The sequence below is a fragment of the Fusarium venenatum genome, assembly GCF_020744135.1.
Source record: "Fusarium venenatum strain MPI-CAGE-CH-0201 chromosome Unknown EDB82scaffold_4, whole genome shotgun sequence".
In the NCBI taxonomy this organism is placed as follows: Eukaryota; Fungi; Ascomycota; class Sordariomycetes; order Hypocreales; family Nectriaceae; genus Fusarium; species Fusarium venenatum.
Genome location: NW_027072132.1, coordinates 530144 through 544287, shown reverse-complemented (window position 1 = coordinate 544287; position 14144 = coordinate 530144). Strand labels below are relative to the sequence as shown.

Below are 14144 nucleotides of genomic sequence, written 5' to 3'. Positions count from 1 at the left end.
TCCAAATTCATTCATTCAACGGGGATACCTTGAAGAAGCTCTTCTAAGTTCTGGGCAATGTTCAATCTCCTCACTGTCTTAGTTCTCCCTTAACCAATAACATCTTCGCCACCCAGGATTATACCAGCAGCGATTAGATCACACCTTGTCGCCACTAGCATCCCGTGGCCTGCAAGTCCTGCGGTAGCCTAGAGATCCCTACGTCTTTACATTGTGTATCTTCACTATTGAAATTGCCAAGTAGGGTAATGGTGCTACTCAAGGAACATCGTCTCGTTCATCACAAGTGGCTGCCTGATTGCTTGATGTCTCACATCATCTTAAAAATGATGACAAAATGCCGACGACCTGATACTAGCCAAGGGAGTGGTAGAGACACTAGCAGAGATGAGATACTGTTATCTGCAAACAGATCATTGTCCGAAAAGATGTATAAGATCGAAACAGTTGATTTCAACAGGCTCAATAATGCCAGAGATATATTTCTCCTCGAGGGAGCATTTTTGACCTCAATATTGTAGAGGTGTTTCTTATTCATTAATTTTACCCTGATGATGTTTCAGACCTCCCTCGCCACCCAGTCAGCTTCAAAGTTTATGTCATTATGACAGATTTCAGATACCAACATTCCTCATGGACTAGATAACCCTTGTGGCGCACAACTGTTATTAGCACAAGCCCAATGAACATCGAGCCATTTCTCAAGATTCGTCCCTTGGAATTCAGGTTTTGCTGGCTTGACGCATAGTAATCTCCCGTCTTCATACTAATATAATGTTACTCTACCTTGATTGGGAATTCTTTTCATCTTCTATCGATATCTCTATAATCAGTTCTCTCAACAATGATTTCAAAATACATTCTCATTATTTGCTTTGCAGGTTTAGTATATTCCCGTAATACCAAGATCCGCCATGAAGTTAGTACGTGCCACACTCGACTCGATGCGCAGAAAGATGCTCAAGCTGCTGGGTGCTACCATGTCAGTTCCTATCTGATCAGTGGCACATTATGTAAACCTGATGGCTGCGATTGCGAATGGGGGTGTATTAAGAGCGATGGGAACTTTGACGAATGGATCCCATACAAGTGTCCCAATAGATTTGGGGTAAGTTGTAGATCCAAGTTTTATTAGTCTACCTTCCTAACATGGCATGTGCTTAGAGCGATGTGTGTTCCGAAGAATAGTTCTTGGATACTCTGACCTTATAGGCCGTCGCCCAATAGGCGAAAGGTCAATCCCGGTCTCAACTTACGACTAAAGCACGGATTAGTTCAACGCAGCGGGGAAGACGTCAAACTAGTGGTGTCCAAGGAAATCGCGGGCAATATTGCTTTCGCCCAGCTAAACGGTAAGGAGTTCCTTTTCTGGAAGGCCAAATAGATCCCTCTGATAAACATCTGTTCAGGAATGAAGGACGATCTTACCAAATATATTGTTAGCTCTATAACAGCCGAAGGAAGCATCCCACTTGTTGTCAAATCCACGAGCTATGGCAACTTCAAGGAGTATTTACCCTTTTTGGTTAGACCGAATATAGAAAGCAAGGCTATTTTTGAGGGACGAGGTTCGATTTGGTCGTGCAATTCAAAGGTGTTTATTACTATCTATCAAATTTAATTTGCATATATATTCATATTACCTACAATGATGTTCGACACTTATATGTTCTGAGAAATGTTGATGCTACGATTATTGTAGAGTGTTCAGTAAAATGTAGTAAAATACCCTGGTATGTACTAGCCTCTGATCATGTATAGTTATCTATTAACCTTATCATTAGTATTTAGTTAAATGCAAATAAAGATAGCTAAAGGCTTATCACTAGGAGCACTTAAACTACTAAGCTTATTTATTATATGTCCCGTTAGCTCTGCTAGGGTATTATCTCAAATACCCCACCAGTCACAATTATCTTTCAACCATTTAATTGATAGATAAACGAATAGCCGCCTGCCCATCAGGATAGTATAACTATTTAGAGACTAGAGTTGTGATAATCAATGTGATTCTTGATGCCATTTTAGTTCTCCGTGGCCTTTCAGCAATAGTTCCTCTATCAATCCTTGTTAAATTGCAACCTTCCTTTCTGGGGTGCATCGGGCATGGACCATTTAGGAAGCTGTGCCAAGTCCGATCTCAGCGACCCAGTTCTACGACTATCGCGCAATTCATCCCCTCATTGAGTCAGTTTGCCAAGAAGAGTAAACGGCACTTACACGCCGTTCAGTATAATTCAAAGATGGCTATAAATCATAGCCAAGAGCCCTCAATCTACTTTCTGGGCATCCATCTCATCACCACTTCTCCAATTACCTCTCTTTACCAAAGATGGCTAGCCTTCTTCGTCTCGCTCTCTACTTGGGAGCTTTCCTGCCTGCTGCTCTTGCTGCTCCTACCGCGCCAAGCAAGCGTTCAGACGAGATCCCTGGGAAATACATTATCACTCTCAAGTCCTCTGCTTCTGCTGCCAAGGTTGAATCCCACATCCAATGGGTTGGTGATGTTCATCGCCGCAGCCTTTCAAAGCGCGAAACTGCTGGTATTGAACATAAGTTCAACATCAAGAACTGGAATGCTTATGCAGGACAGTTCGATGAGGACACTATCAAGGAAATTGAGGCTAGCCCTGAGGTAAACTTCAATGATCACGCCTAAAGATTTGTGCTAACAAGAAAAAGGTCGCCTTCGTCGAGCCTGACAAGATTGTCAAGCTTAACTACGAGCAGCCCAGCGAGCTGTCCGATAGGGCTCTCACTACCCAATCAGGAGCTCCTTGGGGTCTTGGAACGATTTCCCACCGCACCTCCGGCTCTACTAGCTACATCTATGATACCTCTGCTGGCGAGGGCTCTTATGCCTACGTTGTCGACAGTGGTGTTCTGATCTCCCACTCTCAGTTTGGTGGCCGAGCTGTTGCAGGATACAGCATCTTTTCGGGAGCCAACACTGACACCCTTGGACACGGTACTCACGTTGCTGGTACTATTGCTGGTTCTACCTATGGTGTTGCTAAGAAGGTCAGTGCATGCGGCTGTATGTTAAGGGGACTGTACTAAACTCTATAGGCCAACATTGTTTCCGTCAAGGTTTTCCAGGGAGCAGAGGGAACCGACTCTGGTGTTCTCGCTGGTTTCAACTGGGCTGTCAATGATATCACCTCCAAGGGCCGCGCTGGCAAGGCTGTTATCAACATGTCTCTTGGTACGATACATCTGTCCGTGCTATGAGATTCTTCCACTAACGGCTAGTTTAGGTGGTGAGGCTTCCCAGGCCTGGACCTCTGCTATCAACGCTGCATACAACTCTGGTGTCCTCTCTGTTGTTGCTGCCGGCAACGGTGATGACAACGGAAACCCTCTGCCCGTGTCTAGTCAGTCCCCTGCCAATGCAGCCAACGCTATCACCGTTGCTGCTATCACCTCTGCCTGGAAACCCACTTCCTTCACCAACTACGGTATGTTGATTTCCCCCCTTTCTGAGTCCTGTGAGTAGCCGACTAACTGTTAAAAGGCGCTGGTGTCGATATCTTTGCTCCTGGTCAAGGTGTTCTGTCTGCGTGGATTGGCTCCAACAGCGCTACTAACTCCATCAGTGGAACCTCAATGGCTTGTCCTCATGTTGCTGGTCTTGCCCTTTACCTCAAGGTTCTCGAGGGTCTCACTACCCCCGCTTCCGTGACAAACCGTATCAAGGCTCTTGGAACTTCTGGAAAGATCACTGGCACCCTTTCCGGCAGCCCTAACCTGATTGCCTACAATGGAAACGGTGCTTAAGTCTGAGAGGGTACGCCAACGTGGTGCAATTCGAGCCAGACTTTAAGATTGGGCATTGTACCATTTTAGTACATTGTTATAGTATATATAGTTCAGGCAAATCTATCGATAAGAAATCGTCTATCGATCCGAATACTAGTACTGCCGCTGTTCAATAAGTTCCCAAAGTGAGAAGTTATACTACCCAGGATTATTATATTAATAAGGCTTTCAAAACGTTCCGGTATTTTAATCAGAATAGCTTAATTAACTACGACGGGAACTGCCTCAGTCAGGGATTTATAGTGGCCAACGCTAACTCAACTGGCTGCCTGTTTCTACCTCGGCTTTCATCACTATTAGATTTACATGTGATATAAATGCTAAGGGAATGCTAGACGAAAAGAGTTAACAGTAGTTTAGTCCATAAGAATAGCGGAGGAAAAACGGGGGCTGATGGGATGATTTTTGCAGGTGCAGTCCGATTGATGGGAGTTTTTCAATCAAGATCCTTGTCGACTGATCTTATCAATCAGTAGATCACCGACCTCGGATGGTTTGCCAAGACGGATATAGCGGCGCAGATCGTCGCTAATTGGATGTCAAAGATTAACTTCCCTTTGAGGTTAATGCCCCGCGCCGTATGGCTGCAGACAATCGTAAAGTGGATGGATATGCTCCATTGTTATGTTATTATCAAATGTGTGAGACTTACGCCTGAAATTTGTCTTGATCTGTTATGATCGTATGATCATCTAACTGATGCTGTGGCTCCAACTCTAGATTGATAAAAACAAAATCTCGGGCAATGTGGCAATGATTGGACAAACCCTTGGCAATCTTGTGTCATAGCGTGACTCAATTTCACCGGCACAGGCACTGAAAAGTCCTCAAACATACGAGGGTTAGCCACGCTGGTCTAAAGGTATATGGTAAGAGAAACTCAGATTTCCATTTTTAATAGCTCACATCGGTGTCTATTTTCCCTTTATAAATATAGATGATTATTTCCAGTCCGGCTTTTACTACGTGACTAAAAGATTTTCGCCTTGAACATCGCCTACATTTGCGCTCATAATATGGATATCAATAAGAAAACCCCCGATGATCTCGAGGCAAGGCGAGATTCGGATGAGATCGAACCAACAGCCAACAACGACTCACCCGCCGACAACAAATCAGATTATGAGACTCGCAACGTCGGCACTCTAAACCGCAAGCTCAAATCTCGGCACGTACAATTCCTTGCTCTCTCTGGCGCTATTGGAACGGGGCTCTTTGTCGGCAGTGGACAGGTCCTATCACTCGCTGGTCCCCTCTCGGCATTTCTAGCCTACAGCATCACTGGTTTCAACATCTTTTGCGTTCTCAATAGTGTTGGTGAGATGGCAGCTTGGTTACCAATCCCTGGCCCCGTTCCCATTTTCGCGTCACGTTTCGTTGATCCGGCTCTTGGTTTTGCACTTGCTTGGAACTATTGGTACCAATTCGCTATTGGTGTACCCATTGAAGTCACCGTCTCGGCTGTCATCGTCAACTACTGGCACAATAACGTCTCCCAAGTCGGCCTTATAACCCTTTTCTACTTCTCCATGGTGTTACTCAACTGTCTGCCCGTGCGGATTTATGGAGAAGCAGAGTTCATCTTTGGTGCGATCAAGCTATTGACTATTGTCGGACTCATCATCCTCATGTTCGTTATCACTGTCGGCGGTGCTCCTAACGGCGAGGCTATCGGTTTCCGATACTGGAACCATCCTGGACCAATGAATGAGTATCTTCAACCAGGCGCAACGGGAAGGTTCTTGGCTTTTTTTAAAGTCTTCATTACATGCACGTTCTCTTATGGCGGCAGCGAGATGGTGGTCATGGCATCGGGGGAAACAGAAAACCCTCGCAGGAACATTCCCAAGGCTATTCGCCGAGTGTTCTGGAGGATTCTCATCTTCTACGTTCTTTCAGTTTTTCTTGTTGGACTATGCGTCTCGTCCAAAGACCCCGATCTTCTCAATGCCATTAACAAGTCTGCCCCCGGTGCTAATTCGAGTCCCTTCGTCATCGCGATCCGTAACGGTGGCATCAAAATCCTTCCGTCGATCATCAATGCTGTCATACTGACTTCGGCTTGGTCTTCGGGCAATTCTCTTTTCTACGCAGCAACCCGTGTGCTATATGCCGCGGCTCTCGATGGCAAGGCACCTCGCATTCTAACATTTGAGAAGTTTGGTGTACCGTATCTCTGCGTCGGTGTCACCACAATCTTCGGGCTATTGGTTTATCTCAATGTTAGCAACAGCGGGTCCGAGGTTTTCTTCTGGTTCAGTAACCTGAGTGGCGTGGGAGCGCTCATCATCTGGGCCAGTGTCTCATTCACTTATCTTCGCTTCTTCTACTGCCTCAAGTACAATAACATCGACCGCAACACTCTGCCCTACAAGTCACCAATGCAGCCATTTCTCGCCTACTTTTCATTTTGTTTCTGCTCCATTGTTGCAGTCTTCAATGGGTTCGACTGTTTCTTCCCTGGTCGTTTTAGTGCAAAGACCTTCCTGCCCCCTTATATCAATATCCCGATCTTCCTTGTTCTGGTCTTCGGATACAAGTGGATTAAGAAGTCAAAATTTGTTAAATACTCAGAGATGGATATCTGGTCTGGAAAGGCGGAAATTGATCGCCTAGAGCCAACCTGGCCAATTGTTCAGCCACGAAATTGGCTTGAGCGTATTTGGTTCTGGATAGCTTAGGTTACATATCAATAGAGTAGTTATTACAAGTATCTATTAGGTTGGACTTTGTATTAATACACTTATAGAAGTTATATAAGCTACCCTAGCTTTATGCCTAAAATATGGCTATTGGTATTACGTCAATATCAAATCTGGTTCCTGATCTTTTAAGAGATTAGTGGCATAACAGTGGCTCCTTGATTTGCACTTCGTTATCGGCGGGTTTTCTGGGCTAGCAGGGATAGTGCAGTTCACAGGCTGTACCCGGGTACATTCCCAGACATTAAACAAAGGGCAATCTGCGTGTTTCGTCCAGAAACGGGACTGCTTTTCCTAGGCGTGTAGGGTACCTGATCTGTGCATATTTTTCTACGGCAAGGCTGTGATATAACATGAAGGTAATCGTTCGTGGACATTCTCACTCGTGTTCAAGTTTCAAAAACTAATACCTTTAAAGATGCAACTCTTATAAATTCCAACCTTTAGCTACATTGTTCCGTGACTTACATTCACTTTTTTTCTTTTTATTATATTTCACCACTATCATCCTTCACTATGGTTGCTTTCAAATACAATACTATCCTGGCATCGAGCAGTTGCGCCCTCACTCCGCCAGATAGATTTAAGCAATACCCACACCCTCTGTCTATCCAGGTCTCCGTCACCTATATTAACTACACCGACATTTACTACGTAGCCTTTGCTGATGAAGGTGTTTCTATCTCTAAAGGCTCAAGTGGATTGCAAGGTAGCTGGAAAGGCATCGGTAGCTTTATGGATCCTTCCTTGGACAAACGTAACGTCGAGTATGTTATCAGACGTGACTCTGCAGAGATTGAAATCTCTGGCTCAATCAATTTCAAGTCGGTACGTCGAAAAAAGAGATTGTTTTCGCTTCCCATCACCGCACTGACTCTTTATCTGGCAGATCACACCCGCTCACTAGCTCAGTATCTAAATTGGTGATCGTGTCTCTTTCTAAAGTGTTGACAAGTAAGGGACTGTAGATCACGCCAAATTAGAAACAGATCGCCTTGTAAGTTGCTAGCTGAATACAGTATAGCGAGCCATCTCCACTTCCATGCATACATGGATTGTGGTCACTGGTCACTGAAATATAAATACAAGTAAGTCTGCTGTCTCTCTTTAAACTCCAAACATTTTTTCCCCCAAGTTTCACTGATTCAATATCCCTGTGTTAACCCATCTATTCTTTACTATTATGGCGCCCTCACAGTTTTATTTTCGTCTTCGACAGGGTAGCTCGGACTTTTTGCATAGCAAATTATAAATGGCTAATACCATTAACCAGGAATTATTGGCGGTTTTGCCCCACCTACACCAGATTTGGTAATCGAGATAACTGGAGATGGTGGCTCTCTACAGATAAATATTCATGAAGGTGGCGGAAGTCATGATTCGACAACCAAGACGGAGACGGTAGCGGCCCATGAGGCTCTCGTCGATGAGCTTCATGGTATCTTGAAGGAACTGCCCATGGAGGAACCTAGAGGTTCTGAGGACATATATGGATTGAATGTTGGTATTGCTTGGGGTAGCGATGACCTAGAGTGGACCAATGGTGGTCCTCAGGGGTGCAGTGGAGGGTCCAGCTTCGTACAGGCTTCCGAGGATCAAAAGCAGCAGTTCAATAGAGCGATTGAAATTGTCAAAGAGATCGCTAATGTCTAAAGGTGCTGCTCCATCGGAGGCATGATAGATATGAATTTGCCTCATCCTCCCAGACCGAGAGATATGAAAGAGCCAGTTGGAACCCACTTTAGTTCAATCTCTAACAAACGAGTAAATACAGCAATATTTGTCTCTGACCTTGTGGCATGGCTTGCAGAAGCGCAGATGACCTGGACGCTTTCCCATATCAGTGATCGGAACAGGGATCGGGCCGCTTCCCCTAACCATTTCAAGACAACCAGCCACTATCACTCAATAGCTTGAGCGGGGAAACACATTTGACAACAATTGAAACATTCAGAACCACTCATACGCCAGTATTGTCAGCCTCCAAACGGGCTAGAACGCTTTTTCTTTAACTCAGCCCAGAGCTATTGGTCCCTTGGACGCATTCGGCCGTTCCAGCTTACCACTAGTTGTTGACTGCATGGAGCTGAACTTTTTTTCAACGCTCTTGGGCGCAGCTGCACTGTTGGCCTGAGACACATGAGGATAAATGTAATTCTCATTTGCTATCTTCCGTACATACTACAGATAACAAATATTAATGGGTTCACTTTCACTATTCTAGACCAAGATGGACTGCTTGAGCTTGCGCAGTTAATGAACTCCACTTACTGTCCCTTCCCCTCCTTGAATAGGCATAAAAGAATCTAAGATCTCTCCCACAGTCACACAACAGTATTGTTCTACAACTGCTTTCTCACACCTTGAAACAAACTTCACTTACTGTCATGGCAGACAACAGCGGAACATACGGCATCAAAGGTCTTCCAAGACCCAAAGATGCCGTCACTCGTCACCCCGAGGGTGGTATTCCCTATGTTGAGAACCTGCCAGTTCGTTATGAAATCTCAGTCCTCGCCGGTTCCACCGACCCCCATCTCCGAAGACAATGGACTCTTTTCGTCCTTGCCCTTGAAAAGTTCAAGCTCAAGCCTGTGAATGAGAAGCTCTCTTACTTCCAAGTCGCGGGTATTGTAAGTTGTGACATAAGTCAAACAATTAATGTATATTGATAATATTGCAGCACGGATATCCCGAAGGCGCTTGGGATAACGCCCCACCACCAAAACAAGATCCCAAGAACCCCAAAAAGGGAGATCAGCCTTATGGTGGTTATTGCAACCATAACGGGCTGAACTTTCCTACTTGGCATCGCCCATACATGGCATTGTTTGAGGTATGTTGAGCAACTACTGCTTATTTTGATGACTACTACTAACATGTCCAGCAATGTATCTGGGATAACATGGGTGACATCATTAACCATTGGGTCAAAGAACACAAACTCAACGAGGACGAGGAAGAACTTGCTCAATGGAACGAAGCTAAAGACACCTGGCGCATGCCTTACTGGGATTGGGCTCGACAACAGAGCTACAATGAAGACTTTGCCTATCCCCAAGTCCTTGTTCAAGGTCCAGTTCGCATCTTTCCGCCCGAGTCGATTAAGAAGTTTTATCCTCCCAGTGGACTCTACGCCAATCCATTCTGGAGCTTTGAGAACCCTGAGAAGGATGACGACGGTAACCCTCGTGCGTTTGGTGACATGCCCAAAGGCAAGAGGGACTACAACATCGAGGATGATCCTGTCAAGCACAACCCAGCACCTCCACGAGACAAAGAGGATGTGGCATGGATGCCTGTAAGTTCCCGACCGGCTCCCACTATTTGTTCATTCACTAACTCGTGTGTAAGTGGAGTGAAGCAACCGGAACTAGCAGATACGGAATCTTCGTCAACAAAGGTGCAAAGAAGTTCATCGGCCTTGAGGGTGTCAACAACGCCTGGGTCGCCAACAACCATCTTTCCAACATGACATGGTACCCAATCACAGACAGGCAAAAAGCACAAGCGAAGAAGAGCAACAAGGATTTCTATCTGAAGTGGAACCCAGGAACTCTCGCTGACTCCGTCAACCGCATGTTCTCGCCCAAGTACAACAGCACATGGGGACAATTTGCCTCGACCAAGTGGACTTACGAAGGCTACGGTAATTCCATGAATGGCTTCTTGTCGCTTGAGTACATCCACAACAACGTTCATGTAGGTACATCCTTTGCCACTTGTCATTCTCACATCGCTAACATCTACAGAACATTGTCGGCGGCTCCGACTTTGCAACTGGTGTTGGTCATATGAGCGATGTGCCTGTCGCCGCATTCGATCCTATCTTTTGGCTCCATCACACGTACGCTATATCTCCATCACTCATGTACCATATCTAACACCTATCGCAGTCAAATAGATCGTCTTCTATCTATCTGGCAGTGCCTCTACCCCAAACTCTGGTGGGATCAAAAGGAACCAACCCGACCGGGTGAACAGAACGTTCCAGATGATACAGAGGATGATCTTCTGTACCCATTCCATGACAAGGACAACGGCGACCCAGTCAACGACGTCTGGACAGCGAAGAAGTGTCGCGATTGGACTGTCTTCAACTACCAGTATGATGATCTCATGGACCTATCTCAAAAGGCCCTTGATGCAAAGGGAAACCTCGACGAGCCCAAGTTCCAGAAGCTCCTTCAGGCGTACATCCACAAGACATACCCTAGCACCGAACATCTGCTTCGCGACATCAAGGATAATCGACATGTCCACATTCCCGCTGGACTGACCCCTGATATTCCCGACATTGATGAGAACTCTTGGAAGGACTACATCATCAACGTCAAGTATGATCGCTACGCCTTGGGTGGACAGTCTTACACTATCAAGTTCTATCTTGGTGGTCCAACTGATGAAGATGTGACTCACTTCGAGCCACAGAACTTTGTCGGAAGTGTTTATACCTTTGGCGGTGGTTCTCGCAAGACCCGAGACTCGTGTGCCAACTGCAAGACTCAAGCTGACGCTGGTGTTCTGTCCTGCGCTCAAGTTCCTCTCACGATCCAACTCCTCCATCACACCATTGACTGTGTCAGAGATCATCCTATTACCAAATTTGATGACGTCGAGAAATACCTCGAGCTCCATCTGCGCTGGAAGTTCTTCGGCTTTGGTGGATTTGAAGTTGATGAGGAGGAACTTGACCCCTTCCACAAGACCCAAGTCACGGTGTTGCGCGGAGTGGGACAGCCTCATCATGTTCTTGCTCCTACACAGGTCAAAGCTGCCGAGTTGGAAACATTCAGTGTTGCGGCTGCTGATATTTCAGTGTCTGAGTCACTTACTGTATCCGCGAATGGAACCAACGGGTCAACCGGAGGAATACCTGTCGCTCTTCCGCCAGTTTACAGTGCTCAGCCGTATAAAGCTTTACCGGCGATTACCAACAACAAGCACTTTGGTCTGCAGCATGATGGGACTTACCAGATTGCTCGTTAATGACGATAAGTCTTTCAGGTTCCGAAGGTTTCCATTCAAATAGCTAGTTCTATCCATATTATATCACTCCTTCATTGACAATACAATTTCGCTATCTTTTTATCTGAGCCATATAGCTTTTCTCTACTACACATACGCCGCAATAACTACTGTTCTAGTTGAATCAGTCTTGACACAGCATATTTAGTATATCATCCACATCCAATACATCCGCCCATTGATCCAGGTCTTGATCTAAGAACATGTTCGGGTTCATATTGATGTCAGGGAAAGATCTCTCACTTCTACGTATTGACTCACAGATTGTTTCGTAGATCTGGCTGACAACCCTCTTACTACAACGCGCTGTCAAAGACCAATCACGCATGCTTTCAAACAGCCCAAGCACCATTTCGATCTGGCTTTTCCATTCCGAAACTGCAGGATTTTGAGGCTGCCAGACCATACTCAATAGAGGAATCATGACTGCTTGGTAAAGATGCCATACTGCATTCCACCCTGACATCTGGTCGTTCTTCCAACTCTGCGCTATGTCCTCGATAGCTGTCTTGGAAAGAAGTTGGCATTTCTCAATGGCATCTTGGTCGGCTGGCTGAGAGTACACGCCAGGCTTTGACGCAGCTTCCAGTAATGCTGGTCGACATAAAAGCATACGTAAGTTCCAGTATTGCCACCTCATGGTACATCGACCAAGGTGAACCAGCTCATCGAACTCTTGGTCATCACTGAGAAGCGATGGCAGACTGGCAAACCAACTGACCAACATACCATCGAATCGATCTCGGTCAGCGGGTTGTAGGAACGGAGTAACGGTGAGCTTGTCCTGAATCTCAGTGGCGATCCTGCAAAAGCGAATATTCTCGGCGAGTAGCATTGTATCCATGTCAGGCTCCGAGTCCAGCTGTCCATGCTCGCCGGTGCTGAGCTTTGGCGGTTGGATATCAATGGAAGGACAAAAGCGGCCAAAAGAAGGTCGACCCAAGGTCATGGACGCTAAAGTATCTAAACAGACTAAGCACCACCATATACGGCGCCTCAGTTCCGCGACCTGAAGCTGGTCGCCTTCTTTGTCTTGGTCTGATGGCTCGCGATGGAAGCCAAGAGCACTCGCCATACGAAATGCTGCACCGAGAATAGCATTGCCTCTGTTGGGTCGGTTAATGTAATGAAGATAGTGACCGCCGACGATAGCAAGTGCTTGTAACGTTTCGATCTGACTGCTGCCAAAGGCACTAATATCTAGATGTCGCATGGCACTGGTGTAGTATTTGTAGTGTTCTCGGTCGCTTGACTTGCTAGCTGCAATGCTACCCATGGCAAGCACCATGTTCAGCAGTGCAAGCCAAGGCGAGTCATGCCGATTACCGCTGAGGTAGGTTGTCCGAAAGGATGTTTCATCAAGCAATGGAGTCATTATGTGTATTCGCTTGAAGTATACATCGACAAGTGCTTGTCCCTTTCTACTCCACTTGACGCGAGGATTCTCTGTTGGAGACTGAACCATCTGACAACACTGCATACCGTTATCGCGTAGAGAAGAACTTTCATTGTAGGTCTCCTGCCGAGATGCGAGTGAAGCACGTAGCTGAGGTCTCATTTGAAGTATAGCTCCAAGAGCAGCCCTGATAGATGAGATACCGAGGTAAGAAGCCTGACGGTCCAACGGAAGGGATAGGGCGTTGACATCATCAGCTTCGGCGGGTAGAGGATCGCGTTCCCGTCGATCTTCATCCCATTGCGAGTCTTGAGTAATCGATTCGTTAGGTGTGTTATCGGAACGTGAGGTCAAGTTCGTGCTATGGGGACTAGGGCCGGAGGTCAAGACAAGCTCGCGGAGTTCTTGGTCTGATAACGAAACAAGATCTGATATATCTCGGTTAGGGAAAAGGCGACCTAATATTGAGTCGCGTTCCTCAAGACCCCTGGTTAAGTCCTCCAACGTTCTGCCAAAAGGATTAGGATCAGTATCTCCCGTTGAGCAGAACACTGACTGTTTAGAAACTACAGGGCGTCGAATGGGTTTGATGTAGACGCATGCCGCTCGTGAATCGCGATACTCACACCTATTGCAAGGTTGTCGCCCATCACAGCGTACCTTTCGGCGCTTGCAATCTTCGCATGCGCGCAGACTTCTTTTCTCATTCGAGGTGCGTGAGCTAGGCTCGTCGGCAGTGCTTTGGACTTGCGAGACATGAGATCAGTCGATAGACTTGGGATGAAAGGTGGCGTGACCTACAGGTATAAAACATGGCGGACGCGTTTATGCAGTTGGTCTCGTCTGATTGCAGGAGCACAGAGACAGAAAACGAGCCGTCAAAGTCAGTGTACTATGGACAATATACGAAGAGGCGGTAATGGTGGTGTTGTATTCTGATCTGACCGCATGCACGTGAATGCCGCAGGCGTACAGAGATTCCCCAGACTTGTCAAATCCGAGGGATGAAAGCTTCTTCCTGTCTCCGCATCGACTGAGTCTGGGGAAATGGTACTAGCCCCAAAGGAACCGGCTCGGGACTTTCCGTGTTCCAATGAGGACTAGCGACATTTGTTTATCCTCGGCAACAACGCGATCTACAACATGGATCTGCGGACAAGACCTTTAAGCCAAGAGTCAGGCAATACTTATTTATGAGG

The 14144-nt window shown here is 46.3% G+C and overlaps 7 protein-coding genes across 7 annotated transcripts; 6 read left to right on the top strand and 1 right to left on the bottom strand.

Annotated features, from left to right (window-relative positions):
- Positions 1 to 683: 683 nt before the first annotated feature.
- EDB82DRAFT_560851 (uncharacterized protein) lies at positions 684 to 1791 on the top strand (the record flags this gene model as incomplete). The annotated part of the gene is made up of 5 exons (XM_065609743.1): positions 684 to 1108; positions 1213 to 1352; positions 1410 to 1568; positions 1703 to 1733; positions 1785 to 1791. Exons 1-5 carry the CDS (start codon positions 1023 to 1025, stop codon positions 1789 to 1791), a joined length of 423 nt encoding a protein of 140 aa, XP_065463124.1. The 5' UTR covers positions 684 to 1022.
- A 406-nt stretch (positions 1792 to 2197) lies between these two features.
- On the top strand, positions 2198 to 3923 carry EDB82DRAFT_578709 (peptidase S8/S53 domain-containing protein). The gene is made up of 5 exons (XM_025736873.2): positions 2198 to 2635; positions 2683 to 3021; positions 3070 to 3205; positions 3258 to 3458; positions 3515 to 3923. The coding sequence occupies exons 1-5, from the start codon at positions 2333 to 2335 to the stop codon at positions 3775 to 3777; spliced, it is 1242 nt and encodes a 413-aa protein (XP_025591790.1). The 5' UTR covers positions 2198 to 2332; the 3' UTR covers positions 3778 to 3923.
- A 912-nt stretch (positions 3924 to 4835) lies between these two features.
- EDB82DRAFT_560849 (amino acid permease/ SLC12A domain-containing protein) lies at positions 4836 to 6500 on the top strand (the record flags this gene model as incomplete). The annotated part of the gene is made up of 1 exon (XM_065609742.1): positions 4836 to 6500. One exon carries the CDS (start codon positions 4836 to 4838, stop codon positions 6498 to 6500), a length of 1665 nt encoding a protein of 554 aa, XP_065463123.1.
- Positions 6501 to 7037: 537 nt separating this feature from the next.
- On the top strand, positions 7038 to 7428 carry EDB82DRAFT_528692 (uncharacterized protein; the record flags this gene model as incomplete). The annotated part of the gene is made up of 2 exons (XM_025736871.2): positions 7038 to 7349; positions 7411 to 7428. The coding sequence occupies 2 exons, from the start codon at positions 7038 to 7040 to the stop codon at positions 7426 to 7428; spliced, it is 330 nt and encodes a 109-aa protein (XP_025591788.2).
- A 209-nt stretch (positions 7429 to 7637) lies between these two features.
- On the top strand, positions 7638 to 8308 carry EDB82DRAFT_511257 (uncharacterized protein). The gene is made up of 2 exons (XM_025736870.2): positions 7638 to 7741; positions 7795 to 8308. The coding sequence occupies exons 1-2, from the start codon at positions 7705 to 7707 to the stop codon at positions 8172 to 8174; spliced, it is 417 nt and encodes a 138-aa protein (XP_025591787.2). The 5' UTR covers positions 7638 to 7704; the 3' UTR covers positions 8175 to 8308.
- Positions 8309 to 8908: 600 nt separating this feature from the next.
- EDB82DRAFT_547842 (uncharacterized protein) lies at positions 8909 to 11510 on the top strand (the record flags this gene model as incomplete). The annotated part of the gene is made up of 8 exons (XM_065609510.1): positions 8909 to 9154; positions 9205 to 9357; positions 9409 to 9600; positions 9737 to 9822; positions 9902 to 10223; positions 10274 to 10368; positions 10418 to 11102; positions 11229 to 11510. 8 exons carry the CDS (start codon positions 8909 to 8911, stop codon positions 11508 to 11510), a joined length of 2061 nt encoding a protein of 686 aa, XP_065463122.1.
- A 5-nt stretch (positions 11511 to 11515) lies between these two features.
- On the bottom strand, positions 11516 to 13936 carry EDB82DRAFT_511254 (fungal-specific transcription factor domain-containing protein). The gene is made up of 3 exons (XM_065608886.1): positions 13747 to 13936; positions 13502 to 13691; positions 11516 to 13453 (listed from the first exon to the last, which is right to left on the bottom strand). The coding sequence occupies exons 1-3, from the start codon at positions 13757 to 13759 to the stop codon at positions 11674 to 11676; spliced, it is 1983 nt and encodes a 660-aa protein (XP_065463121.1). The 5' UTR covers positions 13760 to 13936; the 3' UTR covers positions 11516 to 11673.
- Between the last annotated feature and the right edge of the window lie 208 nt (positions 13937 to 14144).

Excerpts from the sequence above, each read along its gene's own strand:
- EDB82DRAFT_511257 (XM_025736870.2), top strand. The coding sequence starts at position 7,705 with ATGGCGCCCTCACAGTTTTATTTTCGTCTTCGACAGG. Across the intron at positions 7,742-7,794 it reads TTATTTTCGTCTTCGACAGG|GAATTATTGGCGGTTTTGCC; the intron begins GTAGCTCGGACT and ends ACCATTAACCAG.
- EDB82DRAFT_578709 (XM_025736873.2), top strand. The coding sequence starts at position 2,333 with ATGGCTAGCCTTCTTCGTCTCGCTCTCTACTTGGGAGCTTTCCTGCCT. Across the intron at positions 3,022-3,069 it reads CCTATGGTGTTGCTAAGAAG|GCCAACATTGTTTCCGTCAA; the intron begins GTCAGTGCATGC and ends TAAACTCTATAG. Across the intron at positions 3,459-3,514 it reads CACTTCCTTCACCAACTACG|GCGCTGGTGTCGATATCTTT; the intron begins GTATGTTGATTT and ends AACTGTTAAAAG.
- EDB82DRAFT_511254 (XM_065608886.1), bottom strand. Across the intron at positions 13,454-13,501 it reads CGCCCTGTAGTTTCTAAACA|AACGTTGGAGGACTTAACCA; the intron begins GTCAGTGTTCTG and ends TCCTTTTGGCAG.